Raw genomic sequence first — 26,111 nt, forward strand, 5'->3', positions numbered from 1 at the left:
TGGGCCACAGCTGCTAGACTGTAAACAGCGCCTGAACAACAGAGCCCTCGCCAGGAATGACGACATTCGTCATGATAACACAGCGGTCCCACGGGACGAGATTTTGCGGAATGGCGGCGACGTGTCGGAGAGCAGAAGCCTAGAGACGCGGCAGGCCGTGGAAGAATTCTCGCCAAGTAATCGCAATTAACGTAAGTCAATCTCAACAACGTCCTCTTCTCCTGTCCCTGTTCTCGGCAACCTGCCATTTGCCAGTGAGAGTTTGATGGCCTGTTGCAGCTGCTCGTTGTCACTACCGCCGTCACTGTCAGACACAGTCATGTCTACAACAGCACAAGATCCTGAAGCGCTTGCTCTAGTGGCGTCGTCACCTTGAACTTGGTCGAATGCCTCCAGACGATCTCTCTTACGGCCACGGGGACTAAACTGCTGTGTCGGGGGAGTCTGAAAGAGTGCTTGGATGTCCCCCACTAAAAAGTATCCGTCTTCATCTCCATCTGCAGAGTACACAGCAGAGCCTGAGGAGGGGAACGCAAGTGATAGCCAGTCTGAGCTCTTGGCGTCGCCGTCGTGTTCTTTCTTCCGCTTCACAGTTCCAGATTGTGGTGGAGTCTTCTTTCGAGCACGAGGAGGCTTCGTTTCAACACGCGTAGACTGTTCCGCTTTACTTGTCTTGGCGTCGCTGTCCTCGTTCATCCTTGGGAAGAACGACTTCACACTCGGTGCAGCTTTTGCGTCCTCAGCTTTCTTCTTCTGCTTTTCCTCCCGAGCCAGCTCTTGCTCCCTCTTCTTCGCTTGTTTGGCCGTGAACGCCACAGGCTCCTTGATCTTGGAGTAGCTCCCGCCGCAACGTCGTTCGTGGTCCGCCCACCAGCGATCTGTTGGCCCAGGAGCTCGGTTCATCGACCTCTTGACGAGACCAAAGTACGGCCGAGTGTGTCGACACGGACCCTGCAGCACAGAAACGACAGCGGTAGCATCTGTAGTTCAGCTACAAGGGCCATTTTGTAGGATACTGCCTCTAAACACACTCACATTGCACTGCCAGATGTGCTGTCGATACGAGTCCACCTCGTCGAGGAAAGTGTGGAAGACCGTGATCTTGGTCTTCGCAGCTTCGTTGATCCGATTCATGTGAGCTTGAAACAGCGGCCCGTGGTCGTCGTGGTCGCGCACGGGCGTCGCTACGAACACGTACGCGTGGATCATCTCGTGCTGCTCAACAAAGACGACGTCAAAGTCCGGTTGTGCAAGTTACATCAGATACTTGAGCATAGTCTCGCACCAGTAGAGTGTTGACCATATCGCTGCGTGGTCGAAGCTTTAGCAATGGTTCACTGAAAAGCACAGAGGAGGAGTAAATTGGTACCTCACAGCTTCGAAGCTACAGAACGTCAATGTACCTCAACCGAATGGAACAGAAGCTGCTGAGAGGCTGAAAGCTGCACAGTCCAGCACTGCAGCACTGAAACACTTAGTGAAGAATACAAACTTTCTATTGGAATTCTTCGTAGAAAACCTCAACGTACCAGAGCGTCATTCGCTTGCTCCATTTGACCTCACAGCCGGCTAATCGACCCTCGAAGAACATGCGGTTGTACTCCTGCATAAAGTACGCTTACTGTTAGATATTATGCACAAACTCACACGGAACGAGCGGGTCTGACGCGTACTGCAAAGAGCGAGTGCAGGTCTGGGTTGGGGTCTGGAGCAGAAGACAGGTGGAATCGTCATTGGAGCTCGAAGAAGCGGTGGGAATGAGTGTGGCAAGAGGTGCATACCTAGGTACTCGTTCTCTGGAGATAGCAGGTCGCACCGCTGCGTGGCGAGCGTGTCTCCGCGAGCTGTAGCGACGGCGTAGGCTTGAGCCATTTCTTAAAAAAACGCTGACAAAAACTTGTAGCTTGAGCTTAGATTCTAGATGGCATCTCGCTGTTCAGCTCAAACTAAATTAAGGCTTTCAAGAGGTGCACAAAACATAACATGCCACCAAAACAAACACGAACAAACGGTATATGTCATTTTTTTCGTAATGTGAAAAACTACAGCTAGCGTGACTTATCCGGCAGTTTCATACACGTTAGAGTTTGAGGAAAAAGTGGCCTTCAGAACGCGATGATGAGTTTCGTAGCTGTTTCGTTTCAAAACTTTTACGCAACAATGATGAAACGTCTTTTGCAACACGAGGATATGCTGAAAATTAACTTCAAAAGAAAAAGGTAATGTTTTTATTGTTCGCCCGAGTAAAGTCAAACTCTAAATAATCTTGTCACTTGGTCAAGGCGCTGCGCGCAATCTCCAGGACCTGTTTCTCATGGCCCAGCAATCGTGTCGCCTGCTGCAGAACGAGCAGCAGCTCCTCCATCATGTCAGGATGAAGCTCCATCTCCTCCAAGACGATTTATGTGACCCGATACAGCTCCTTAATCTTGTCCTCTGTCTCCGCGAGCACGAGCAAAAACTCGGGAAGCATCATGTCGCTTGAAGCTTCCTCAATCTCCCTCGGCTTCTTGCGATGTCCCTCGTTTGTAGTTGAGCGTCTGCGTTTGCTTCCGCGCGGCTGCTGCTCTTAGCGACGTTGGTGGTATTGCTTATTGCTTAACGGTAAATGGAAGCCCGGTTCTGACTTGATGACGTAATGTAGCCATGAAAGTGTAGACCAGTAGTACTCCCAAATGAAACGCAGAATTTGCAAAATCGTTTGGGAGTATCACTGGTATCCATACTTTCAGGTATACTGGTATATCTCTTGAATTGTTCAGCATTCTCAGCCTTCATTCGTTCTGGTTCTCTCGTTGTTCCCATTGTTTTACAAAAGTAGGTATATTGCCAGGGCTGTTTGTCTGCACGGTTTTCTTTGCTCACCGATAGATGACCAGGACGTGAGGAGTAGTATTTGATTCAGAGGTCGCTACATTCGTACGCTGTGGTGAGTCCTAGAGAATGAAGTACAGTAATGTGAAAGTACTAGGTAAAGTGTTGTCTACCGAATCTGCTTCTCAATGACGAGAGCCTTCATCTCAGACAAGTACAGCGGATTCACACCAGCTTCGACCAGCTCTCCACCCTCCTCCATCCGAATCCTCTCCAACTTCTCCAACTCTTTTGCATATTCCTCCTTGAATGCTTGAACTTTTTTCTGTTTCTTGATAAACGAGAGCTTTTTCAAGCGTTCCTTCTCTTCGATTTGAGACTGCAGCACGCGACGATGGGCCATACTTGCCAACTTGCGTTTCTCGTCTTCCTCCTTGACTCGAGTCTTGTCCGACTCGACCTGCACCATGATCGAGTCGTACTCGCGTTGCTGCATCGTCGCCTCTTTAACACGAGCACGCTCACGATGCAGCGCCTGAGCTTCACGAGCTCGCCGCAGTTCCTCCATCTCCTCTTTATGCTTCCTGGCCAAGGCCATGTCAGCTTCGTGCGCCTGTCGTTCCCGCGCTTCAGCAGCTCGTTTGACTCGCAACTCGCCCAGTTCTGCCTTCTTGTTGGCCATTGTCTCCTGCATCGAGCGCAAGTTGGCACAACGAAGCTCCGCTTCATGTCGTCTCGGCGCCTCCTCCTCCTCTCGACGACGATCTTCGATTTGATCTTCGAGAATTTTGCGATCTGCGTATCGTTTCAGTTTCTTGATTTTATCGCGGTGTTCTTGTCGTTTGAGACTTTCAAGACGCTCGATCTCCATCAAAGTGTTCATTTTCTCGTCGTACGCGTGGTGTTCTTCTTCCAGCTCGCTCTTCACCTTTAGCCACTGGTCTCGGATCGTGAAGACACGAGTACCAAGGATCTTCATCAGCTATATACTGTCGTGCATCTGGTCCTTCAGCACTCGAGCAAGGCGCAAGATTTCCTGCTTGTCAGCTGGGAAGAAATCGTAAGTGGTCTCTTCTCTTCTCTGCATTTTATAATGGGGGTACGTACCTTCCAGCGTGAAGCGTGCGATCATTCTTGCGGTTCTTCGCCAGTTGATTCTTCTCGCCCACAAAGCGTATCGACCATCTGGTGCGTGTGCGCTACACGCCGATAGCGTCGAGATCCACCACCGCCATGGGCGTTCGAGCCTACAATCGTCTGCTTCTTCGGCACCTAAGGCAACCAATGCAATGAGGTCTTCAAGTATAAATGCTGAGCAGTTCAAGAGTTTCGCTCTACAAACAGCGTTGCGTTGGAGAGAAGATGGAGACAGGGTCACACCGAAATTACCACTTAAGTTCAAATATAAAGTTGGCCAAGAACTCCACAAAGCGGTATTCGGGAGTCGACTATCAACTCCAATTTGGTCTGCTGTCATCGTGTGCTACTTGTGTGCTGTCTCATCACACAAGTCATCAGCTACAGTGCTGACAGCTTGATGGCCTGCTGCAGCGTGAAGGTTTGTCCAGCCGGAAGTTTCTGCTGTTCGCTGACGCGACCAGGCTCGACGCAGAGCATGGTGGGGTACTCGTCATCTCCAAAGTCGCTCATTCCCTTGGCCTTGTCGATCCACGGGTTCCACACGACCACGTCGCTTTGCTGTGCCGTGTGTGTGGCGCCGCTCTTAATGAATGCCTCCTTCTCAATGGTCACGACTTGTTCCTGGCCGACTGCGCGCTTGATGCGCACAATGACGGGTGACAGGGCGTTAGCGTAGACACTATCCGTCTCCTGGTCGAAGGTCAACACGTCGCGCTCCTCACTCTTTTCCTGGCCCGCGACCTTGTCGTGGTACGTGAGGCCCTTGAGGCCCTCGACCACGACGCCTCCGTCACGCACATCGTCCGCCGACAAATACGTATGAAGTAGCGCCTGGAAGGCGATCTCGCTCTCCGATTTGTTCTGGATGTGGATAGCTGTAGCGAGCGCATTTGCGAAGAGTTTGACCTCATACACGAGTCCAAAGTCGTGCGGGTACATGGCCTTCATCTCCGACGAGATATCAAGCGCAAAAGTGGCGACTGTGGGGCTGTTGTCGTCGCCCACGGTCTGATCCAGCTGGCTCAATTTCCAGTTATTGACACGAGCGAAGCCGTGGTTGGGGAATCCCTCAGCGGCGCCAAAGACAGGGAACACAAGCGGAATTCCGCCGCGGATTGGTTTGCTGCCGTCTAGCAGCGCCTTTGACGACAGGAAAAGCACATTACGCTCAGGCTCCTGTGCCGCGTAGAAAGAAGTGACTGTCGCGCCGTACAGATGCACCTCGGCACGTGAACCCGACGGGTGGCGCAGCTCGATGACGGACTTTTTGGCGGCGCTCATTCTCTGAACAGGGAGGTTGAAATGGAAATGGTGAAAGATACTTTGTGAAGTGGCTTACTATTGGACAAAACAAGAAAATTGGGTTTTCGACGAATGAGAGACATGGGTTGAATAGCTTCAAGGGTACATTTTTCGCGATACAGCGATGGTGCGTAGGGTGAGTGCAGCGTGCGGCGGTGGCTTGCTGCGTTACTGGCGATGGGATTGTTATATGTTGGGTTATTGCCGTACCGCATGGCGTCGCTATCCTCGTTGTCGTTGCCTCGTTTTTAAGGTTTTCGTTGGAAATCCGCAACGTCGGAGTCCGACTCGGACGTATCCTCCGACCTACATGTTGGTGCGAGCCATTGGCAACGCATTACCACCACGTCACGACCCTGCGAGATCATTGCAAAATCTTCGCTTTACTTTGGAGTACGAACGATTGAAGGACGATGAACTGTCGACTCATTGGCTGCTCAATCGATTGGCAGATGAAGAAGTGGCTCAGTAGCTTCGGGATGTGCTGACAGAGTTCTATACGGAGCTTCCGCTACACCTAAATGCGTACACGCAAGCACCGCTCCATGTGATAGTCGAGGACCATGGCGTGGACCAGGTGCATATCGAAGCCACAAGTGAGGACCAATGGAACAAAAATCAAAATATCAACGCTGTCTACGGCAGCAAAAATCGATACGCGTTGGGCATCAACGTGGCGCGAAATCTAATGCTGGATATTGCAAGAAACAGTGGGGCAAGGTGGCAGATCAAGCTTGTTTTCTGACTCGCAAGGCTTGGGGGAGATTAAGCACGACCTGGATAATGCGAATTGATCAAAAGTACTTCATTTCGTTCATATATCGTTTGCAGGAGGAGAACGATGTTATCTTCACTCCCCGTTTCACGGTCAATCCACGGGAGGATTCGCAAATTATCTTTCGAAATGATAGTATTGAACGCTTTGACGAGCACCTTCGATACGACCAGCGAGATAAAGCTGCGTTGCTTGTTCAGCTGCTGGTGTCAGGCATTTGGGACCGCTATGGAGCAAATGAGAGCGGTGACGAACCTACGCGAATGTGTCCAAGGACGTTGCTGGATCAGAAGTAGCTCACAGGACAGGGTTTGTGCTGCGTTTATACTCCGGGTTGACATCTAGCGTGAGGCGAACAGCGCTTCAGCAGGCTTTTGGCGCGAAATACGACGTGCAGAAGACGTGATCACATTGTTAGATACACTGGAGTAGCGGGTGATGCAAGATGTTCAAGATTACCTCCCCAACTACCTCCTCGTTTATGACGAGACTTTGCTACAGCAGAACAAGGGGCTGTCAGATACCGATGACGACAAACAATTTGTTTGGTCAGTTATTAACGACACTGACCGCGCTTTGCTAATGTCGAAACCCTGGACAACCACGAGCAATGAAGCCCTGGATCCCGAGCGTAATCCTAAGGTGATCTCAAATTTCTTCGATTATAGTGGGGAGACGCTTGACAACGGTGAAATATTCCGAGGTATGGCCACCTGGCTTGGCGTCTCACTGATAATAGTTAGTAAGCGAAACAAGCAGTATCCTTCCTTGATGGCTGGTGTGCAAACACGACAACCGCCATGCGAACAACGCTCGAGTATGCAGATATGTCGTACTGAAAGCTGCTCACGAGCAATGGCAATTCAACTCGAGGTTCCCTCATGGGGGTACGGCACACTGCCGTGATTCCGATACGATTGAATGCGATTCGGCTGCTGAATTCTACCGCTTCGAACTCCTCAAGCGAAGGAGTGCTTCCCCGGGATGTTGGGGACAAGATTAATATCTGGACTCAAGAGCTTTATGACAGTCTCCAATCGGCTTACGTGCGCTAAACGTTTCGTTGCTCTCCCGGGCTCTTTGCTCTGTTGTACGACGTGCAGGTGGCTGCGTTGGCAGCAATTATGGATAAACCACGTGCACTTCGCTTCACGCTTGGAACAACGCAGGGTCACGATGATGTCTCCTGAGGAGAAGCTACTGGTGTCTACGGGAGTGGCAACCAAGCCGTACACTCTGCTGATGCTTGCTGGGGCTTCGCTGTAGACCTTGCTCAGCAGTATGAACTTGCATCGCATCTTTTCCACTTTGATCTGACGCCAAATCGGCGCGAGGAACGAGTGAATGGTCTGCTTTGTGGACACATCGTGCTATGCTGCCAAGCCAAGGTGACGAATGGAAATGGACGATACCAGTGCTTGATAGCTCTGCAGCACGCCGATGAAGTGCAGCTGCTTGTCCATGCGCATATCGCTCGTCAAACTGTGAAATACTGCCCAGTATTGCAGAAACGAGTATCATGTCAATCGCTATCCGCTTATGAATTGAGTCGCTATCTCCTGCAGCCGTATCACGTTTTACGCGCCATCACCCAGCTAGGGGTTGATACATGTGATGCTTCAAAATTCTTTTTTTTTAAGTTATCTGTCGGGAAATTTCGAACATCGTTGCGAAGTATTCGGATAAATGTACGAACAAGTCCTGGAAATGCATTTTCGGAGATTCGATTAGCTGCCCCTGCGTTCAGTACACTACCGGTACTGGTATGTTTAGTCCAGTTTTTGTTGTTGTTGCTTTGGCGCAGTTGTTTATGGTTTCGGTACCTATAATCAACTGGCAGAACCTCGATTCAGTTCAAAGCTTGATTCCTTCGACAGTAGATTCAGCTCCGTCATGCACCTATCGTACGTCGTGCTCGTAGCTATTGTGGCACTCTCCGCTAGCACTGAGGTCACACGTACCGCCCTCGCAAACTCAGTCCAGACCAAGACATCCACCATCTCGCTGTACAGCCCCACCACCGAAAGTTACAGATTCCTACGAGCTCGCAAAAATGAAGACGCATCAGATGAAGAGCGTGGTATATCAAACGTAGCGAGAATCAAGGAGAAAATCTTCAAGCTTAAAATGAAGATCGCGATGCCAAGTATCAAAAAGGTTTTGGCAGGCGTAGTGGGAGACCTATTCAAGTGACTGTGTCTCGCGGTACCGGTAGATAAACGGTGTAGAAGCTTATCAAGATACCGACACGCTGAAGTCAGCTTGATGCAACGTTTACACAGCGTTGGCATCGCTGCATTGCAGCAGCAACACTTTTACTAATACATGTTTGCAATCGACTGCAGCGATCAATCCTCGTCCCCCTTGCTTCCTCAACTGTCACTACCGCTGTCGTCGAATCAATACGCAATCAAAGTGCTTAGGCTTCCACCACAGCACAAAAAAGTTTCTGATACAGAACCTACTCCGACTTGCTCATCTGCGCACTCTCCACTTGCTTTTCCTGCCGGTGGCCGCCCGAGGTTTCTTCATCCGACTCCTTCAGCTCCTTGTTTTTCTTTTCCTGGGCCTTTCCGATCGCAGTTTGACTCCACAGCTTCTCGAATTCTTCGGCTGTACCCTGCGAGCAGATCGTGTGGTGCTCACCCTCGTCCTTCGCGTTTTTGCGGTTCCAGATCGTCTTCAGACGCTTGCCCCGAACCTCGCGTTCGTGCTCAGCTTTCAGACGCCCCGTCGAGTCTTCATAGCGACGACGCATGCTCACGACCTTGTGGCCCTCCTCATCCACGACGGACGAGCTGCTGAATGAATAGGACGAGAACGCGCGTTGATTTTCGGTCTCTGGCGTCTCGTCCTTCTCCTCCTTGGGCTGATCTGCAGTGGGCAGATCCTTGAAAAATTCCTCATCCAAGCTGACGCCGGGCACATTTCGCATACTCACCGACAGCTGCGGCAGCGAGCTCGAGTCCATCATGGACAGCTCTAGCATTGACATGGGGTGCCACAGCGTCGGGCGCACCAGATCCCACGTAGAAAACATCTCGTCTCGTTGGATTCGCTTCTCTCAACTTGGTCCTCACTCAGACAAGTCAAGAATGACCCAATCGCGAGGTTGACTACAACAGCACTTGAAGCAGCGAAGAAAAACATCTGAGCCTCGTCGCCCAACGGCGACAGGAGCCTAAAGCTGCATCTCGATCCTTCCAACTGTAGAATAGCAAGTTGAAGAGACTTTTTTGTTATTCTATATGCTAGTTTACAGTATGCTGTACCAAAGATTACATGGTCGTCGCATTGACGCGTCTCCTCGACCTCTTCGCTGCGATGTTCTGGCAACTGAGCTGTGCAAGTCTTTGCTTGTTTCTCTGCATCTCCATCGCTCGTGGACTATTGGCAGTGCGTTCGCTTGAACGACGTGCGCATTTGGAGTCGCGGATTTTCGTCCTAGCGCGATCCTTCCACGGACCGATATTTGCAGCATGCTTGCTGCTTGTGGCACTTCGTGTGGCGTTTTTCTCGCTAATTGCCACATATCAAATGGACGAGATGGAGTTTTGGCTAAAAGTCGCTACGTTCTGGCTGCTGGACATGCCCAGTGTAACCCTGGCGGCGCTACATGGCTACATTGTACTCTTCGCAGTGCGTCTGGTGTTCCGACGACGCTGGCCCGGAGCGACGACATCTGCCTCGAGTGGGGTGTTGACCGCAGTATTTGTGGCATTTTGGGCGTCACTCGTCGCGCTGGTGACACTGGTGGCGGTCTGTCGAGCTGAAGGAGACAAGATGGGGTTGGTGGTGCCGCAATGGATGACGTTCGGCTACACTGCTGTCATCTGGATGACACTGGGGCTACTGACGATTAAGTACGTAGGACACGCAGTTCAGATTCTGTGGCGATATCGACGTCGCAGCCAATGGTGTATTGGAGATGGAAGAGAAGAAGCGAGTGGAGCACTCCAGAGGCTGCCAGTGCTAAGCATCTCCTGTTTGAAGAAGTTGGCAGTGTGCAGCACACTTCTGTCAGCGTTGCTGTTTGCTCGAGGTGTGTTATGTGCTATTACTGTATCGAAGAGTAGGGCGGATGCACTGAATTTTGACTCCTGGCAAGTTGTGACCCTGCACTACTTCGGCTGGGAGATTGCAAACATCGTGATCGTGCTGTACATGCTACATCATACGCCGATTGCTGTGCATTGTCTGAGTGACACGAGAAGTGCTGAAAAGTCTCGCGAAGACACAATTACACCCTCGGCTCCAGCAATGGACGATGTCGAGATCCAGATTGAGTTCCAGGTCCCGAGTGTACGCGGGTTAGTCTCTGATTACGTTGTTCCATCCAATGCTTCGCTACTTTCGACCCAGCGAAGACGAGTGGAACGTGAAAATATCGTGGAGTTTCGATACTGCGGTGCACATCACACCGGAGCGCCTTCCACTGGTGTCGAGTATGTTAACTGCCGTTGCAGGCGTGAAAAAGATGACTGTCAGTTCTTAGAGAATGCAAACGTACCGCTGCTCAACGAAGAGATCGAGCCTCTGGCAAACGGAACGATCGCGTACGTGAATGCTATTTCGATTGCTAAAGACGAGGAGAGTGCCTTGCATCACAATGAGAGCATATAGAGCATCGTGGATGTAGTTTTTTTCCGGACAATGTTCTATTCTCAAATGTCCAAGTCGTCGTCTAGGTCGTCGTCGTCCCAATCTGGATCATCTTCGTCAATGAAGAATAATGTGTTGCTGCCAGCAGCATCCGCAGTAACGCGGCTTTTGTTGTCACCGTCGTTTGAACTAGACCCGCTGCTAACCCCAGTGAGACCCTGATGCATGTACGGCAATTGAACTTGGCTCTTGGCTCGTTGTTCTGCAGCGCTGATGGACAAGTTGAAACTCATCTCCTCTTGACGCACAGGGAGCGGAGGCTGGTCAGAGCTTTCGAACTGAAGAGTGCTGGTGGGAGACGTTGGCTTTGCATCAGGCTGCGACGTGCGTCCAAGCTCAGACTTTCTCCCACTTGGAGTGGATTGTGTTGTGGCATCTTTAGCTGTCGGTGCTGAGTCTGCCGACGCGCAGTGGCCATCAACATCTCCGGCAGCAACAAATTGCACAGTGTCGGACTGCACTTGGAAGTACTCGATGCTCTCGCTGCTTCGGCCGTTCTGTAGAGGTAACATGTTAGCGGAATACGTTGCTAAGGATTCGATCAGAGCATGCACAAGTACCTTTTTCTGCCTCACAAATAGCACAAATCCGTGCATTTCCTTTGGAATCTCGCGTCTTCGTTCTGTGGCTAGTAGCGGGTAGGAGCGCAGAGAAGAACGAGTCTCCACGAGTATCGTCGCCGTCGCCTGCGCTGCCAGCGCTTGTGCGACTCCAGGAGACTCTGCACCAGCATTCAACCGTGCAATCACTGAGCCGACAACAGCATGTTGGCGCAAACGTCGAAGAAACAGCAGCACTTGTTGGAGTGACGTCTGCTGCAGAAGCACATTGAGCGAGTCCAGCACCACAACCAGTGGCCGAGCTGATGTCGCTCCGTTTAGCTCAACCTTGGCTTCCATGCTCTCAATATCGTGCACCATCTTTTCCAGTAATTGCGACTTCGACGACGTCGACGATTGGAAGTTTGTGGCGTCGGCGGAGTAGTCAACGTGAGTGAGCTTTTCAGAAGTTCCAATACCTTGCCCCACTTGAGGAGACTCCTGCACTCCACACACAACGCAGAAAGCGACGATAATATCATCACGCCGGTACGCACTGCTACCCATATTGAATCCGTACCAGCGTGAACAGCAGCACGTTCTTTGTCTTGACAGACTGTAAAACAAGGTTCAGCATGGCCGAAAGAATGACCCGCGAGGCGCCATAAGCCTGGCGATTTTCTTGCACCACAACACACTCTGCCCGTCCTGATGTTTGCCAAAATGACGCAGAGGCTTGATGGTCCTCGTTATCCGCGGGCTTGTACACGTCCGACGTGACACAGTGGTGTAGCAAGTACTCCTCCATTAGCCGGTCAAGCGATGACCACCAAAAGCGAAAGTATGATGTATAGTAGGTCGATCCATGATCTACGATGGTCTTGACACGTACCGCGAAAGGACGCGACAACTTCAATCGCTTGTTCGACATGGCAGACAACAATCTTGGCGCACATACAGCAATGAAACTGCGTATAATAGCGGGGTTATGGTGGAGTATTGGGATGTTCTACGTAGATGCCTCAGCCGTGCTAGCCTTGAACACGACAACGCGGTATATGTCGACGATGACGAACAACTCAAGCGAACCGGTGGCTCGACGTCTCGTAGAAGGCCTGAAATGCAACTTAGATCTCTATAATGAATATATCGAGTCCGATGAGGGGCAGGATATCTTCATCATGGCTGCACTGTGCGAGTCGCGCATCGTGTACCTCAAGAACGTTCGCGCTGGATGGTATGGGCCAATTCCGCAAGCGGATCTTTCCTTGGCCATGTGTTCAGAGGAGTGTCTGCGCAGCGACGAGTTGCACAAGAAGGCCATGTCGCTGTCGCGCTGCACATGCGCTCAAGTATCCGCCGATACGTTCGTACGCCATGATTTCTGCCTCGAGAATTCCGCTCGACTACTGTGTACTCATCTAAGCGAATGTGGGCACTGGGGCTGCCAACTTGAGGATTTCAACTGTCTTCGATACGAATGGGATCACTTATATCCATGTGCCGGCTCTTGCGTGGCCATAAATGCCGGTGTCGTGGTGCTAGCGCTCACTGCGTCATGGTTAGCATAATCTGTCCGCTAAGGGTTACACGAATGGTTATGGTTACAAGTATTATTTTTGCCAATCACCTCCAACAAAAGATGACGATGGATCGTGCCGCTGGATGCGTCCACTGGGCGCTCTACAGCGATGAAACGTGCTCCGATACTACCAGTGTGTTAAGTGGAGCCCTTCCAGTCGATCAGCTAGGACTTTTACAGCCTCAAACGTCCCAAAACTCACCAAATTCTGTCTCAAACTTGGCAGGGGGCCCGCTATCCTCAACCGGGGTCCAACTTGCTCCAGAGCTTCAGCGACGTGTCCGAAACCTTTTGGGGCGACAACGAGACGTCGACAGCAAAGACAGCGACCTGCCAGTTGACGTGAGTTTCCCAGTCGCTGCGGAAGACCTAACTTTGGGATCAAAAACTGCAGAATTGGGTTTGGACACCACGGCCTCGCTATATTGCAAACTGACGCTGGAAGGTATCGTTGGAGAGACGCAAGTGGCAGACTGGCTCTCGTGGAAGTTAACCCGTGCGTCTGAGTATCGAGAGCGTGGCAACGAGGCCTTTAAGCAGGAGAGCTATAGCACTGCGACGCGCCTCTACAAGCGAGCTTTAACGTGGCTCGAGCCCCCACTTGCTGGGTCGGATGCGGCGCTGGATGCAAAGATCGAGTATTCAGACGAGGAACTGCAGCAGGTGAACCCGATCGCTGTGGCGTGCTACGCCAACATGGCTACATGTTACTCGAAGCTGCTTGAAGATGGTGATGTGGATCGCTGCATCGCAGCGGCATCGAGTGCGTTGAAGTTGGATGATACGCACGTCAAGGCTCGCTATCGTCGTAGTCAAGCCTACGTCGCTTCAAAGGAGTTCCATCTTGCAGTAACCGATCTCCTCAAGCTGAGTGAGCTGGAGCCTGATAATAAGCTGTTCCGTTCGGCATTGACGCGAGCTCAAGTCGCCAAGACGCAGCTCCGCAAGAAACAGCAAAGTGCCTTCGCTAACCTCTTCGACAAATAACCCAGGGAGCAAATAGAGCTAAGTAACACCAACAGATCTGAGCAGAGAAGCAGTAATTTAAACAGGGAGGGACGTGTTACATTTTCGCTCTTTTGCTGCGAGATTACCACGACGGCCTAGGCGAGTAATGAACGCACGTCCTCACTCTACTACTAGGAGCGCGTGCCTGCTCCGTCCATCCAGTCTTCATCATTGAGCAGCATATCATACAGCTCAAACAACGGCATCATCATCCCAAGGGCGAGACGCGAAACACGGACAGCCAGAGCTTAAGGTGGCGGACAGCATCAATTACTTTCCAGCGACTGCTTACTCCTCAGCGGCGACAGCGCGAGTGTAGATGAGCTGCGAGTGGTGGGCCAGCACCTTTGAGATGCTTCCGTTCTCCTCCAGCTCGTGGATCGAGGCACGGGCAAGCGCGGCGTTCACCTTAAGGCGCTCCACAATGGCCGAAGCGGTGATCAGCTTCATCTTGGGGACCTCCACAAGCAGACGCTCGTACGTCTCCTGGTCGTACAGCACTTTGTTGGCAACTTTCTCGCGGACCTTGCCCTTGGACCATTTCTTCTTGCCCTTGCCCTTGCCACCAGCCATGGCGGCGGCCATCTTCTGCTCCTTGGTCTTCTGCTGTGTCTTCGGCGGCTGCACAGCGTCATCAGCAGAGACGTTAGCACCGTGATATCCACTGCAAAGATCTGTTTGATAGCACTGCTGTATGAGGCTGTAGGCTGAAGCTGCTGCTGCTGCTGCTGTCGTTGTCCTCATCTGAATTTCCCTGTGTCAATTTATCTGTGTGTTTTTCGTCCTCTCGCTCCTGAAGTACCGGGACCGTTCAATTGCCCGCCAGTTCCAGCAGCAGCGCTCAGCTCCATTGTTGTCTACTTTTCATAATGGTGCTACCAATTGCAGCCTCGCAGCATCAAATCAGAGAGCATGCTTACCATGGTGACTTGGTGCTTGCTACAACGCTCCCTGTTTAATTAGCTAGTGCAGCCGTATTGGAGATTTCGGCTCCAAGGACCTCGACCAGCCATCCGATGGAAGCGGCGGTAGACGGTCCCAGATGAGATTCGACCGGTTATCTTTCTGGACCGAACCGCTTTTAACCGTGATAAATTTCAAATATTTCGAGATATTTGCATCTTTTATTTTGAACATGCCACTTATATTGAACGTACCTGTTGCCGGACATGGCTGCGTTCTGGCGGCCCGGCGCAACACTCCCAGGCGCGGATGCTGAGGCGGAAGCAGCTCGAGATCTCCCTAAGGACGCGGAGGTGACTTCCGTCCAGTTCAACCCGCTGCATGGTCTCTCGCTGCGTGCGCAACGATCTCGACTGCCTGTGTCCAAGCACCGCAACGAAATCCTCTACGCGGTCGAGACGCATGCCACGACGGTTCTCGTAGGCGCTACTGGTTCCGGTAAGACAACGCAGGTACCGCAATATCTGCTGGAAGCAGGATGGGCAACGTCTCGCCCGAGAAGAACCCAAATGGGTATGCAAGCCCCACGGAGCAGGACGATAGTATGCACGCAGCCGCGACGCGTCGCCGCCGTGACGATCGCACAGCGCGTGGCCCAGGAAATGGGCTGCCAGGTGGGCGAAGAGGTTGGCTATGCTGTTCGATTCGAGGAGAAGTGGAATCCAGATCGCACCAAGATCAAGTTCGTCACGGACGGTCTGTTGCTGAGGGAGACAATGCGAGACCCGCTGCTATCTCGCTACTCCGTCGTGATGCTGGTAAGAGAGGAGTTACAGTCGTCTAGTATTAATAGTCTAAAGACGAGGTGGTGGTAATGTGCTGAGTGATGTTATTGCTGTTTTTATGTGTAGGATGAAGCTCATGAGCGAAATTTGGAGACTGATCTTCTGTTGGGGCTAATCAAGAAGATTCAGAGAAAGCGACCGGATCTGCGGGTGATCATCGCATCGGCTACATTGCAGGTGGATACGTTCGTGAAGTTCTTTAGAAGGAAGGAGAAGGATCCCGAACAGGTTTCAAAGTCCTCTGGTCGACCGTCACAGATGCAAAACGATGTAGTTGCGGTTTCGGTGGAAGGTCGACAATTTCCCGTTGATGTCGAATACCTCCAGGAACCATGTGGAGACTATCTGCAGAAGGCAATCGATACCGTACTCGCTATAGACGAGCACGAAGGTGAAGGCGACGTTCTGGTGTTCTTACCTGGTCAGGAAGAGATCGATTTTGTTGTGAGGACGCTGAACGACAGAGCACCGACGCATATCCTTTCCGTTCCGCTATATGGAACGCTCCCACTGCACATGCAACAGAACGCTTTCCTGCCACCTCCTCGAGGCGTGCGTCGGAAAGTTATCGTCGCTACGACTATCGCTGAAACTTCCGTGACTATTGAAGGTGTGGTGTTTGTGGTAGACGGATGCTTCACGAAGCTCGCGTTCTTCAACCCGCTGACTGGGGTGGAGGCTTTAATCACTGCGCCTGTATCCAAGGCTTCAGCCAAGCAGAGAGCTGGTCGTGCTGGACGCTCTCGACCTGGAAAATGTTTCCGGCTTTGCACACAAGAGCATTTCCGCAAGGCACTTGCAAAAGAAACAATTCCGCAGATGCAACGTACGAATTTGGCCACTGTTGCTCTGTATTTGCTGAGCATGGGGATCCAGGATCTGGCACACTTTGATTTCGTGTCGCCTCCTTCGCCCGAGGCTCTTATACGCGCGCTGGAGCTGCTGTTCTCTCTTGGGGCCATTGATGCTGACTGTCATCTCATCGATCCACTAGGCACGCAAATGGCGGAGTTCCCGGTGGCGCCAGCACTAGCGAAAGTGTTGTTAGCATCGTTCCGTTTCGACTGTACGAATGAGATGCTCAGTATCGCCAGTGTGTTATCCGTGGGAGATGTTTTCCTGGGCTCACGCGGTTCCAGAGAGCGACAGGAGAAAATCGCTCAAGCCATGGAACAGTTTGCGCACCCAGACGGCGATCACATGACGTACCTGTCCATCTACGATGAATTTGTGGAGAATAACAAGAGTCGATCATGGTGTGACGAGTATCTTCTAAGCCATCGTGCCCTCTTGCGTGCTACAGAGATTCGTCGCCATCTCAAGCGGTACGTGACGCGCTTCAAGTCGCTGGAGAAAAGCAGCGGCTCTGCCGGCGACGAAGGATTCGTAGGACTCGGCAATAGTGACGAGGCTTTAAGTGCAGCAATCCGCAAGTGTTTGGTCAGTGGATACTTTGCGAACGCCGCTAAATTGCACGCTGATGGGGTCTACCGCACACTTCGCGACCAGCGACCGGTGCAGTTGCATCCAACGTCGGTGTATTATCACATGGGCACGCTTCCCGACTGGATCATTTTCCACCAAAGCGTGCTCACTGCAGAAGAATTCGTACGGGACGTGGCTAGAATCGACCCACGGTGGCTCGTCGATCTTGCACCAGATTTCTATCGCACTAAAGACGTCAGTAGGGCGATATCAGGTAGTTCAGGAGCACTGGGTCTCCCATCCACGTCGTCTTCGATGCCAACGACCAAGAAACAGAAAACCAGAGCGTCAGAAGCGGACACGCCACCTCGACGAGCCGCTGCTGGTGTCGATGGCCGGATTCTGTTCCGAAAACCGAAGCGTTCTGACCAGAATACGAAAGCCAAACTGCCTGTGCATATTGGCAAGAGCAAAGGTGGCTTGCGCTCTCAATTCTAGTGACGCGTACCGACCGACGTCTCACTGCAGTAGTAAAATATGCAGTTTCTCCCGTCACGAAAACGTTCATTACTATCGATACAGCTTAATGTAATACACCTCTTCCTTACTGGTGTGGTCTCTCTCCAAACTGGCTGTCAGATCCTGCACGAAGTCGTCGATCTTCCAGCACCCTCATCTTTCTCTGCCGTCGCTCAATGGACTCGCGTTGTCGGTCAAATACTGGCACGCTGTAGTCTTGTAGCGACACGTAGGACGACCCTCGTTGTGAGATCTCACTGGGAGCTACACTCAGGAACTCGTCCAACACGGGGCTGTGTTTCGTTGCCGGGTGGCGAATGGCCAGTCGCAGAATCTCCTGGAAGCGTTTCTTGCGTTGCTCCACTAGACGCACGTCGTGGCGCTTGAGGTAGCTCCAGACTCCTGCACTAGGCAACGAGGGCAATTTGACTGTCCTGTAGTTGGTATTGGACACTGGAGGGCGCTTCTCCAGTGCCGCAGCGCTGTGAGGGCTCAGCGGGATGTGGTTCTCCGGTCCGTCCAAATTAGAAGGCGCTCTGGCTGCCAGCGCCGCGTCCAGTTGAGCTCTCGAGTCCTGGTACTCGAGTAGGAGGCGGCTCAGCTCAGTGTGCAGATTCTTGAAGGCTCGGAAGCGACGACGGATAGTGTATGTGGACAAGATGCCGTCCGGGCCCTTGATATCCACATGATACATGACCACGCCCTGGTTGTTGATGGAGTGGTTGTTAACATCGATGGTGACGCCATGGTACGGGTCTTGGAAGCCCGTGGGGGTCAGCAGTTGGCTTGCGGACGCTTCGTGGTCTGCTTCAATGTTCCAGAAGTTGAGCACGTCGAAGCCACTGGCCTCGCTCGTGTAGCTGTCGCGCAGTGCAAATGGGTCGTTTAAGCCCGTGGGCTTCTCTAGAGCTGCCAAGCTGTTGCGATTGGCGCTTGGAGGCAGCTGGAACGACGGATCAAAGCGCTCTGGGACATCAGATTCGCTGTACCGCAGTCCGTAGGATGGAGGTGGAGGAGCAATGATCCGCATGATTCCAACACTTTGTTCTGTAGCTGCTGGCCTTGCTGTATCCGGCGCAAAATTGAGAATGAGATAGGTGTCAAACTGGGTTCTCAGCGCACGGCTGGGCTGAGTGGACGAAAGGAAAGCTGGTTGCTGTCGCAGTCGCAGATTGTCAGTGCCATTTAACAAGTGAAATGGAGTTAGGCAACGTTGCAGATGGCGACTTACTGCGTTAGGCAACTGGGTGAAGGGCGATACCAACCCTAATGTGACAGCGGCTCGCAAGAAGAAGAAGAAGTTCTGCTCGAAGGCGTGAAGACTTAATGAACGGTTCGAGAATGACCGAGTGGTTCTCGTGGGTTGTGCGGGAATATCGTGTGCGGTTTTCCTCTGGAGCCTGCCAGTCACCGTCGGTATGAAACGCCGCTTGCTGTTGCATCAAATTGTGTGGCTTCCAAAGCAACCTTGACTTCTCTCCCGCATCAATGGCGGGTGCTAGGGGAAAGCAGACGATCAAACATCACGGCGAGGCTGCCACAGGGACAAGCCACACAACTGACTCGACCAATTTTTCAGGGCGCTTGACACGCTCGTAGATAATTTAAACGCGCCCCACATGGGGAGCTGTCGGATCGCCCTTTCCAAGATACTCGTCCGCCCCCAACGCGTACGACAGCGACCAATGTCGTCGGCTTTCGTTCGCGCAGGAAGACATCACTACACGTCGAATGCGAAAGTAGAGCTCTCCTTTTGCAGAGCCCATGGGCGGACTCATTTGCGCCTTTTCAAGATCACGTTGCAGAAGGAGCCAGTCCAAAGTGTAGCCATCTTTTGTCGGATTGGCGAATGCTGTGATATGGCGCGCGGCCAGCGGTGGTGAGACTCTCATTGCGGCGGCGAGACCGTCGACGTCAGGTGAAAATGGTGGCACTATCTGTCTGTTTTATCGCTAAATGAGGCTTCGCAGGCTGGCAATTCTTTTGTTAGTGCAGCTATTTTTGACTGCGCAAATACTTTGGTCTATCTGAGACTGGCGGCCCTGGAGGAGGAAATAGATTGACGCAGCAGGTCCTTGCTTGATAAAGATAAGTTTCTCTTCACGGCTGATTGAAAACGCCTAGATTGCAGCCCGGTTTGGTGCATGCACGTCGGTGTTTTGCCTTGTGTGGCCGTCTAAGCTACCTAACTCGACTGTACCAAGAGTTTTCCAATGGGAGGTGGCGTGTCCAAGAGCGAGTATGAACGCATCCGCAAGGAATTGATAGTGAAGGACCAGGTCATCCGCACGCTGCAGGAACGACTGGAAAATGGCGGGCACGTTGGCCCAATGCATGCCTTACCTGGGATAACTAATACTGGGGACGAGTTGGTAACTCCAGAACGCACGACCATGGTGGTGAAGCCGCGGAACAAGGACAAAGATCGAGTGTCGGCAGCCGAACCAACATCGGGACCGAAACTTGAAAAAGTTGGTAGCTTCAGCACTCGATTCACATTGCTTCATGAGGCAAAGGAACTGCTGGGAGAAGGCATTAACCAACCGGACGCCGAAGCTAAAAGCCGATACAACTCGACTGACCGAGGTACACCGGACAGCCCTGATGGTGGAGCGCAGCATACTGGTACTTTAACTTCAAAGGGCAAGCTGCGGCGTGTCGAGGTGAGTGCTGAAGTCATGCCTAGTCGCAAGATCATGTCGACAAAGGAGCGTGTAGTGTATCCAAAAGGAGAGAGCTCCAGACAGCTTCTGCTCAAGATATTGCAGTCAAACGTCCTGTTCCAAGGGCAGTCACATGGCGAAATTCGTGACTGCTTGGACGCCTTCTTCCCGATGCGAGTCGAACCCGGTCATTTGGTCATAAAGCAAGGAGCGCAAGGTGATAATTTTTATGCGGTGGAGAGCGGACAGCTGGAGATTCTTGTTTCAATGGGTGGATCTACACCGATTCGGTATGGCTTCCTGGGTCCAGGCCTTGGCTTTGGAGAGCTGGCACTGCTGTACAATATGCCACGAGCAGCTACGATTCGTGCCGTGACTGAAGTGGAGCTATGGGCTCTTGAGCGTAACACTTTTCGTGAAATTCTAGCCTCGCACAAGCTCAATCGTCTTACTCGAACGCTTGAGGTATTGCAAAAAATCGCCATCCTAAGCAAACTCACGTCGTCCGAAATGCAGCAAGTAGCCGCAGCGATGGAGTGGGAAGAGTTTGAGGAGAACGATGCGATAGTGCGGCAGGGAGAGGTGGGTGAAAAGTTCTACATTATCAACAAGGGCGAGATCATAGTCACCCAAGTGGACGCTAATGCTGAAGAGGAAAATGTTATTCGAAGGTTAAAAGCTGGTGACCATTTCGGCGAGATGGCGCTTTTTAAGGACGAAATGAGATCTGCCACCTGCACGGCAGTGACGAGAGTGCAGTGCGTTACACTGGAGCGTGCTCACTTCATTGCAATGCTAGGAACTCTCCAGGAGCTTATGGACCGAGCGCCAGCCCACCTGGAGACACGAGATCTCCCACATAGACGAGCATCAACTGAGGCGCTGGTGGAACCTGCTGACTACAAGTACTACATGGAAATTCCGCGAGAAGAATTGGAAGTACTTCAGACACTTGGACGAGGTGCTTTTGGTCGCGTCCGACTTGTGCGCCACGCAGCTTCCAACCGCGCGTACGCTCTGAAATGCTTGATCAAGTCACATATCGTAGAGAACAATCTGAAGGAGCACGTGCTGAACGAAAAGCGGGTAATGCTTGCACTCGATCACCCGTTTATTCTGAAGCTCTACACAACCTTTAAAGATCGAACGCACATTTACTTCCTGGTAGAACTGGCGCTGGGTGGGGAGCTTTTCACATATCTACGTCGAAGGGACCACTTCGAGGAGCCCGTGGCTCGTTTCTACATTGCTAGCGTCGTGCTTGTCTTTCAACATATGCACTCAAAGAGCATCGTGTATCGAGATCTAAAGCCTGAAAACATCCTTCTGGATAACGAAGGTTATATGAAACTCGCAGATTTTGGACTAGCCAAGCTTGTGATGGACCGCACTTGGACGCTGTGCGGTACACCCGATTACCTCGCACCCGAGATTATCTTAAACAAGGGCCATGATAAGGCAGTCGACTACTGGGCTTTGGGTATCCTCATCTTCGAGCTAATGACGGGCTCTGCTCCATTCTACGCCCAAGACCCGATGCAGATCTACGCTCTTATTATCCAGGGTAACGTCAAGTTCCCAGCCTATATGGGGTAGGTTGGCTTTGTCTCTTTGCTTCTGACTTCGAGCTCGGTCTCATCGCTATATCTTCTGAAATTCAGCCGAGCTAGTGTTGACCTCGTGCAAAAGTTGCTGTGTCAGAACCCAGCACGACGACTGGGAAACATGAAGCACGGGATCAAAGATATCATCAACCACCGCTGGTTCTCAAGCTTCCAGTGGGACAGTCTGAAAACGAAGAGCATGAAGCCCCCGATCGTACCACAGGTCCGTGATGATTTTGACACATCTAACTTCGAGGACTTTCGCCATGAAGTTGAGGATCCTGGTCACGAGTGTGATTGGGATCCTGACTTTTAGATCAACTGTCTGGTATAGCCGTAATGCCACTATGAAAAAACGACTTTACCAGCAACATTGCAAAACATTTACTACTTTGAAGTATTTAAAAGTAGTGATTCACAACGCGTTTGACTAGAAAATGTCAGGCATCTTCCCAACAGCAAGTTTGCGGTACTTGTCGATAAGCTGCGCAGTTGTTTGATCTGGCGGCGGGAATTGGCCAGGCTTGAGTTCACGCGGTGGGTTGTACACGTAATTTATGTAGCTGTTCTCCAGCTTCAGCTCGCGTGTCTTCTTCTTTCTGTCGGCATCTTGTCGAAAGAGTTCGTCGTCGACCTCTTTGTCCAAGGAGAAAGCTTCATAGGAATGGAGGGAGGTTTCTGTAGACCTTGCCTTCCAGTGTTGCAAGGTTTTGCTTGAACTCTTGCTTCCAAGAGAAGAAGATTTTTTTGGTTGTGCTGGCGCCAACAGTTGAGTCAACTCCATAACGCTCATGCCAGTCCGTACAGGGGTCGAGGAGGCTCGACGCGACGTCATTTTGTTGCCTGGATTTCTGGGACTGTTGGCGCCGCTGATACTGCTGCTCAGGTGGTCGAACATCCTCGCTGCAGACTTTAATAATGGGAATATAAGGATGCAGGTAAGTTAGTTAGTGAGACAGGAAAGTCGGAGCATCTTCTGCAGCCATGGCGCCTACACTTGGACGGTGGCCGAACGTCACGCTTTGCGATGTAAGATGGGCACTATAATAACATGTGAAAAGAGCCAAGCACAGTTGTCACTGGGGTGAGTTCTGGATGTTTGAGAGTGAGGAAAGCATGGCGACTTACCTGTATTGTTTGTGGCCTGGCGGGAACAAGTGTCGATTGCTCGCTTTGGTATCCTTGGTACCATTGCTCTCGATGATGTCTTTGCTGCTAGATGGCTTACGCAAATTACTCGGGTCAACACTAACCACCTTTGGAACCGCAAAATGCGCTACCGCGGGAGTGTACGATGTGGCTGGTGGTAGCGTAGAGAACTCGGGGCGCGCTCGTGCGTCGAAAAGTGAATTAGCAAGTAAATCGGTGGACTGGTTGACGAACTATTTCAAATTGTGTACAAATTCGTGAGGGGTGTAAGGTACACTTCGGTTCCAGGCAACGGATTCTTACACTGGAATGATTCCGAGGGTTCTGCTCCACGCGGGCGCCGTCCTGCACGGATACCGAGTAAAAGCGGGGATTCTATGTTGAAGTGGCACAACCAAGCACCAACGAGTCAGGCCACACAACGTTTTGCCTACTGTACCATCTGTCCGTCTGAGAAGAATGCACCTTATTGAAGTTTAGCTGCTGGTAGCTATCGGCCAGTTGTCGATCTGCGCAAAAAGGATTTGACTCCAGGTCCACGCGTGGTTCTCGGACGCGCTTTTTGGTGATGTTGGTGGCGATAGGGTCCGTCTGGTCTCGATGGAACTTGAGCAGCTCATTTTGCATCTCTCGCTCGCGACGGCGTTCACCCGTGGATCGAGGCGAGCTCTTAAGCGTCATACTGGCCAGCCAGGAGAAAAATTAAGGAGAAAGGCCGACGCAAAACGCTACGCTGGTGACAACTGGACGGATCTCGTTAGCGCTGGCAGCAGAGGTTGCGGCGATAAGGATGGCACTCAGAGGAGTAGCTCCCAAAAACTATTTATGTGGTAGGTATTCCTGGCTTGTCTGGCCAAAAATGCTGTGCTGCGGTGGAGATACTGAAGCCATTCACTGTTCGGAACGAAGAAGTCAGAGGTTGCAGACTTCCGATTTATTTGCTCAACAAATCTGAAGCTGCATTGCCTTGCGCGCTTCGAGCGGTCTTCAACTGATCTGACAATCACTCTGGTAGCGGACACTTGGAAATGCGCATGCATATTTTTAGCACAAACTGGGCGTAGCAATTTCAAAAAGTGAGAACTTGGCAATTCGAATCGTGTCATGTCATACGATACGAGAAAGCTCTCGACGAAGTCCAGCAAAGACATCAGGGTCAGCAGGGAAGTGCTGCATGTATCATGGAGAGGCTTGGATCGTCGCATCCAGAAGAATAAGCGCTCTCTCGCGTTCTACTTTTCTCAAAAGATCGGCTACATGTACACCACCTAAAAAACGGACGAGCAATACATGTATGGTCGTGTTTGTGGCCCTCACTGTGAGGTTCACCATGGTTTCCATGATTCAGATCGCCTTTCCAAACTCCTCATTCACCTAAAAATACACAAATCGCTTTATGTTACACGGCAGGATGTTGAAGGCTCCAATTTGGAGCTGCCGAAGTGCTTCCAATGTGTTCCTAAAAAAGTCCTTCGCACTCGAAATGCAGCTATCCACGCAGGCAAAAGATTACCTGAGCGGATGCGCTTTTTACAAACAAATGGTTTAAGCCTTGACGGAGCTGCAAGTCTTACCGGTAAAGCGCTGCAATGGGAGTTTAGACGGTCGGATTCACTGCGCGCTGGTGAAAGCATCGCGAGCATTTATGGTGAAGATAAAGTTTATCCCTGTGCAACATCTCCCAAAACCGCGTTGGATGGCTGAATTTTCAATGAAACCGGAAGAATCAGATTACTGAAACCAAGTCAATCTGCCACGTTTTCAGGCATTTTTAAGCACAAAGCCCGGCCTTGAAATTAGGCTCAAAGACGGGGGGATGAGCGTCCACAGCTGCCCCCGCGCTGCTCTGCTCTGCTCAACTCATAAGTCAATTCGCTCTGTCCATGGCGGAGTCCATCGTATCGCGCGGCCAGCAGCTCGAGGCGGCGGTGGACCGCTTACCAGACTGGTACTTCGCCGCAGCTCAGGTCCTACCATCCCCGATCAAGGTCAACAACAACAGTAGCCTCTTCCCCACGTTGGGTCCCGTATGCGAGACCGAAGATAAGCCGCAGCCGCTGGACGAGGACGACATACAAAAGCCCCGGGACCCTCCGTCCAACGCCACCATGACCTGCACAGAAGACGAGCTCGAGATCGAGAAGCTCAACGCAGCCAGGCGGCAACAGTCAGACGCAACACAACAGATCAGGCAACAGGAGCTAGGCCAGTCAACGGCCTCCAGTCGACGCTCCACCGCGTCGTCCTCAAGCGCGTGCTCGGACCTCGTGCTCTCAGGATTCTCCATGCGGGGTAGGGAGAAGAAGGTCATGTACCACATTGACGTGGTGGACCACGACGCCCCTCTACAGACATACACCATCCGTCGCAGCTACTCGGACTTCAAGGACCTCCACTTTCAGCTGACTGAGATTCTCGAGAACCGGCAGGCGTATTACCGCAGCAAAGCGGTGACGAGACTGGCCAGAGGTGCAACCCCTGCACCGACTGACCCCATGACACACGAGGAAAAGCTTGAGCGCGCCATCACGGCTTTCACGCTGCCCCCTTTGCCTCACGCGGGCTTCCTCACATTCTGGAAACGACACGACCGATCGCACTTGCAATCAAGATGCGATAGTTTTCAGGAGTTACTGCGAGCAGTGCAACAAATGGCGTTTCTGCGTGAATCCTTTGCCATGCAGAAGTTCCTTAGCGTCGCGCCCTGCGCGATCCGAGAGCGAGGTTCCTCCTATGTCTCGCTCTGCGAATACAGCGTACCTACACTGAACCCAGAGGAGGAGCAGAGGGAGCGGAAGCGACGAGCACAACAGTACCGCCGTAATAGCAGCTCCAGTAACCACTCGACACGCATGGTGGAGTATTGAGAACCGTCGAGCGACAGATCCAGTCTTAGTTTCTTTTTCGACACCGTGTAGTAATTGAGCGTGAGCCGAACAGGGTGTGACAAAAGTTAGCTGTAACGTACGAGAACAACATGAGAATCGTGCAATGTACATATGCCATCAGTTACTAATATCGAGTACTGTACGTGCATGTAGTGAACCCATGTATTGTACTAGGACACCATCCATTTGAGTAGTCGAGTGTCACGGACGACTACCGTAACTCAAGACAGTTCAGCACTTCTGTAAACTTCGAGTAAAACTACATTTTTCGTAGTGGCGAGTGACTTGCAAGA

General features: G+C 51.7%; 15 protein-coding genes across 15 annotated transcripts; 7 read left to right on the plus strand and 8 right to left on the minus strand.

Annotated features, from left to right (window-relative positions):
* Positions 1-186: 186 nt before the first annotated feature.
* On the minus strand, positions 187-1,872 carry PITG_13303 (uncharacterized protein; the record flags this gene model as incomplete). The annotated part of the gene is made up of 5 exons (XM_002899905.1): positions 187-951; positions 1,036-1,215; positions 1,286-1,337; positions 1,530-1,603; positions 1,648-1,872. 5 exons carry the CDS (start codon positions 1,870-1,872, stop codon positions 187-189), a joined length of 1,296 nt encoding a protein of 431 aa, XP_002899951.1.
* Positions 1,873-2,983: 1,111 nt separating this feature from the next.
* PITG_13304 (uncharacterized protein) lies at positions 2,984-3,793 on the minus strand (the record flags this gene model as incomplete). The annotated part of the gene is made up of 1 exon (XM_002899906.1): positions 2,984-3,793. One exon carries the CDS (start codon positions 3,791-3,793, stop codon positions 2,984-2,986), a length of 810 nt encoding a protein of 269 aa, XP_002899952.1.
* A 539-nt stretch (positions 3,794-4,332) lies between these two features.
* PITG_13305 (aldose 1-epimerase, putative) lies at positions 4,333-5,235 on the minus strand (the record flags this gene model as incomplete). Its single annotated transcript, XM_002899907.1, has 1 exon — positions 4,333-5,235. One exon carries the CDS (start codon positions 5,233-5,235, stop codon positions 4,333-4,335), a length of 903 nt encoding a protein of 300 aa, XP_002899953.1.
* A 2,689-nt stretch (positions 5,236-7,924) lies between these two features.
* On the plus strand, positions 7,925-8,224 carry PITG_13306 (secreted RxLR effector peptide protein, putative; the record flags this gene model as incomplete). The annotated part of the gene is made up of 1 exon (XM_002899908.1): positions 7,925-8,224. One exon carries the CDS (start codon positions 7,925-7,927, stop codon positions 8,222-8,224), a length of 300 nt encoding a protein of 99 aa, XP_002899954.1.
* A 268-nt stretch (positions 8,225-8,492) lies between these two features.
* Positions 8,493-9,229, minus strand: PITG_13307 (uncharacterized protein; the record flags this gene model as incomplete). Its single annotated transcript, XM_002899909.1, has 2 exons — positions 8,493-8,505; positions 8,569-9,229. The coding sequence occupies 2 exons, from the start codon at positions 9,069-9,071 to the stop codon at positions 8,493-8,495; spliced, it is 516 nt and encodes a 171-aa protein (XP_002899955.1).
* A 126-nt stretch (positions 9,230-9,355) lies between these two features.
* On the plus strand, positions 9,356-10,236 carry PITG_13308 (uncharacterized protein; the record flags this gene model as incomplete). Its single annotated transcript, XM_002899910.1, has 2 exons — positions 9,356-10,082; positions 10,169-10,236. 2 exons carry the CDS (start codon positions 9,356-9,358, stop codon positions 10,234-10,236), a joined length of 795 nt encoding a protein of 264 aa, XP_002899956.1.
* A 459-nt stretch (positions 10,237-10,695) lies between these two features.
* Positions 10,696-12,060, minus strand: PITG_13309 (uncharacterized protein; the record flags this gene model as incomplete). Its single annotated transcript, XM_002899911.1, has 5 exons — positions 10,696-10,771; positions 10,829-11,038; positions 11,099-11,190; positions 11,254-11,733; positions 11,813-12,060. The coding sequence occupies 5 exons, from the start codon at positions 12,038-12,040 to the stop codon at positions 10,696-10,698; spliced, it is 1,086 nt and encodes a 361-aa protein (XP_002899957.1).
* Positions 12,061-12,299: 239 nt separating this feature from the next.
* On the plus strand, positions 12,300-12,803 carry PITG_13310 (uncharacterized protein; the record flags this gene model as incomplete). Its single annotated transcript, XM_002899912.1, has 2 exons — positions 12,300-12,732; positions 12,778-12,803. The coding sequence occupies 2 exons, from the start codon at positions 12,300-12,302 to the stop codon at positions 12,801-12,803; spliced, it is 459 nt and encodes a 152-aa protein (XP_002899958.1).
* Positions 12,804-12,874: 71 nt separating this feature from the next.
* Positions 12,875-13,801, plus strand: PITG_13311 (uncharacterized protein; the record flags this gene model as incomplete). The annotated part of the gene is made up of 2 exons (XM_002899913.1): positions 12,875-13,214; positions 13,272-13,801. 2 exons carry the CDS (start codon positions 12,875-12,877, stop codon positions 13,799-13,801), a joined length of 870 nt encoding a protein of 289 aa, XP_002899959.1.
* A 38-nt stretch (positions 13,802-13,839) lies between these two features.
* Positions 13,840-14,993, minus strand: PITG_13312 (40S ribosomal protein S25, putative; the record flags this gene model as incomplete). Its single annotated transcript, XM_002899914.1, has 3 exons — positions 13,840-14,443; positions 14,743-14,761; positions 14,980-14,993. The coding sequence occupies 3 exons, from the start codon at positions 14,991-14,993 to the stop codon at positions 14,111-14,113; spliced, it is 366 nt and encodes a 121-aa protein (XP_002899960.1).
* Positions 14,994-15,294: 301 nt separating this feature from the next.
* Positions 15,295-17,246, plus strand: PITG_13313 (pre-mRNA-splicing factor ATP-dependent RNA helicase, putative; the record flags this gene model as incomplete). Its single annotated transcript, XM_002899915.1, has 3 exons — positions 15,295-15,543; positions 15,637-17,010; positions 17,196-17,246. 3 exons carry the CDS (start codon positions 15,295-15,297, stop codon positions 17,244-17,246), a joined length of 1,674 nt encoding a protein of 557 aa, XP_002899961.1.
* A 292-nt stretch (positions 17,247-17,538) lies between these two features.
* Positions 17,539-18,544, minus strand: PITG_13314 (uncharacterized protein; the record flags this gene model as incomplete). The annotated part of the gene is made up of 1 exon (XM_002899916.1): positions 17,539-18,544. One exon carries the CDS (start codon positions 18,542-18,544, stop codon positions 17,600-17,602), a length of 945 nt encoding a protein of 314 aa, XP_002899962.1.
* Positions 18,545-19,727: 1,183 nt separating this feature from the next.
* On the plus strand, positions 19,728-22,097 carry PITG_13315 (cGMP-dependent protein kinase, putative; the record flags this gene model as incomplete). The annotated part of the gene is made up of 2 exons (XM_002899917.1): positions 19,728-21,769; positions 21,839-22,097. The coding sequence occupies 2 exons, from the start codon at positions 19,728-19,730 to the stop codon at positions 22,095-22,097; spliced, it is 2,301 nt and encodes a 766-aa protein (XP_002899963.1).
* Positions 22,098-22,211: 114 nt separating this feature from the next.
* Positions 22,212-23,611, minus strand: PITG_13316 (uncharacterized protein; the record flags this gene model as incomplete). Its single annotated transcript, XM_002899918.1, has 5 exons — positions 22,212-22,691; positions 22,777-22,822; positions 22,910-23,163; positions 23,234-23,305; positions 23,396-23,611. 5 exons carry the CDS (start codon positions 23,609-23,611, stop codon positions 22,212-22,214), a joined length of 1,068 nt encoding a protein of 355 aa, XP_002899964.1.
* Positions 23,612-24,807: 1,196 nt separating this feature from the next.
* PITG_13317 (uncharacterized protein) lies at positions 24,808-25,925 on the plus strand (the record flags this gene model as incomplete). The annotated part of the gene is made up of 1 exon (XM_002899919.1): positions 24,808-25,925. The coding sequence occupies one exon, from the start codon at positions 24,814-24,816 to the stop codon at positions 25,795-25,797; it is 984 nt and encodes a 327-aa protein (XP_002899965.1).
* Positions 25,926-26,111: the final 186 nt, after the last annotated feature.

This window comes from Phytophthora infestans, genomic scaffold (genome assembly GCF_000142945.1).
Source record: "Phytophthora infestans T30-4 supercont1.28 genomic scaffold, whole genome shotgun sequence".
NCBI classification, from domain to species: Eukaryota; Oomycota; class Peronosporomycetes; order Peronosporales; family Peronosporaceae; genus Phytophthora; species Phytophthora infestans.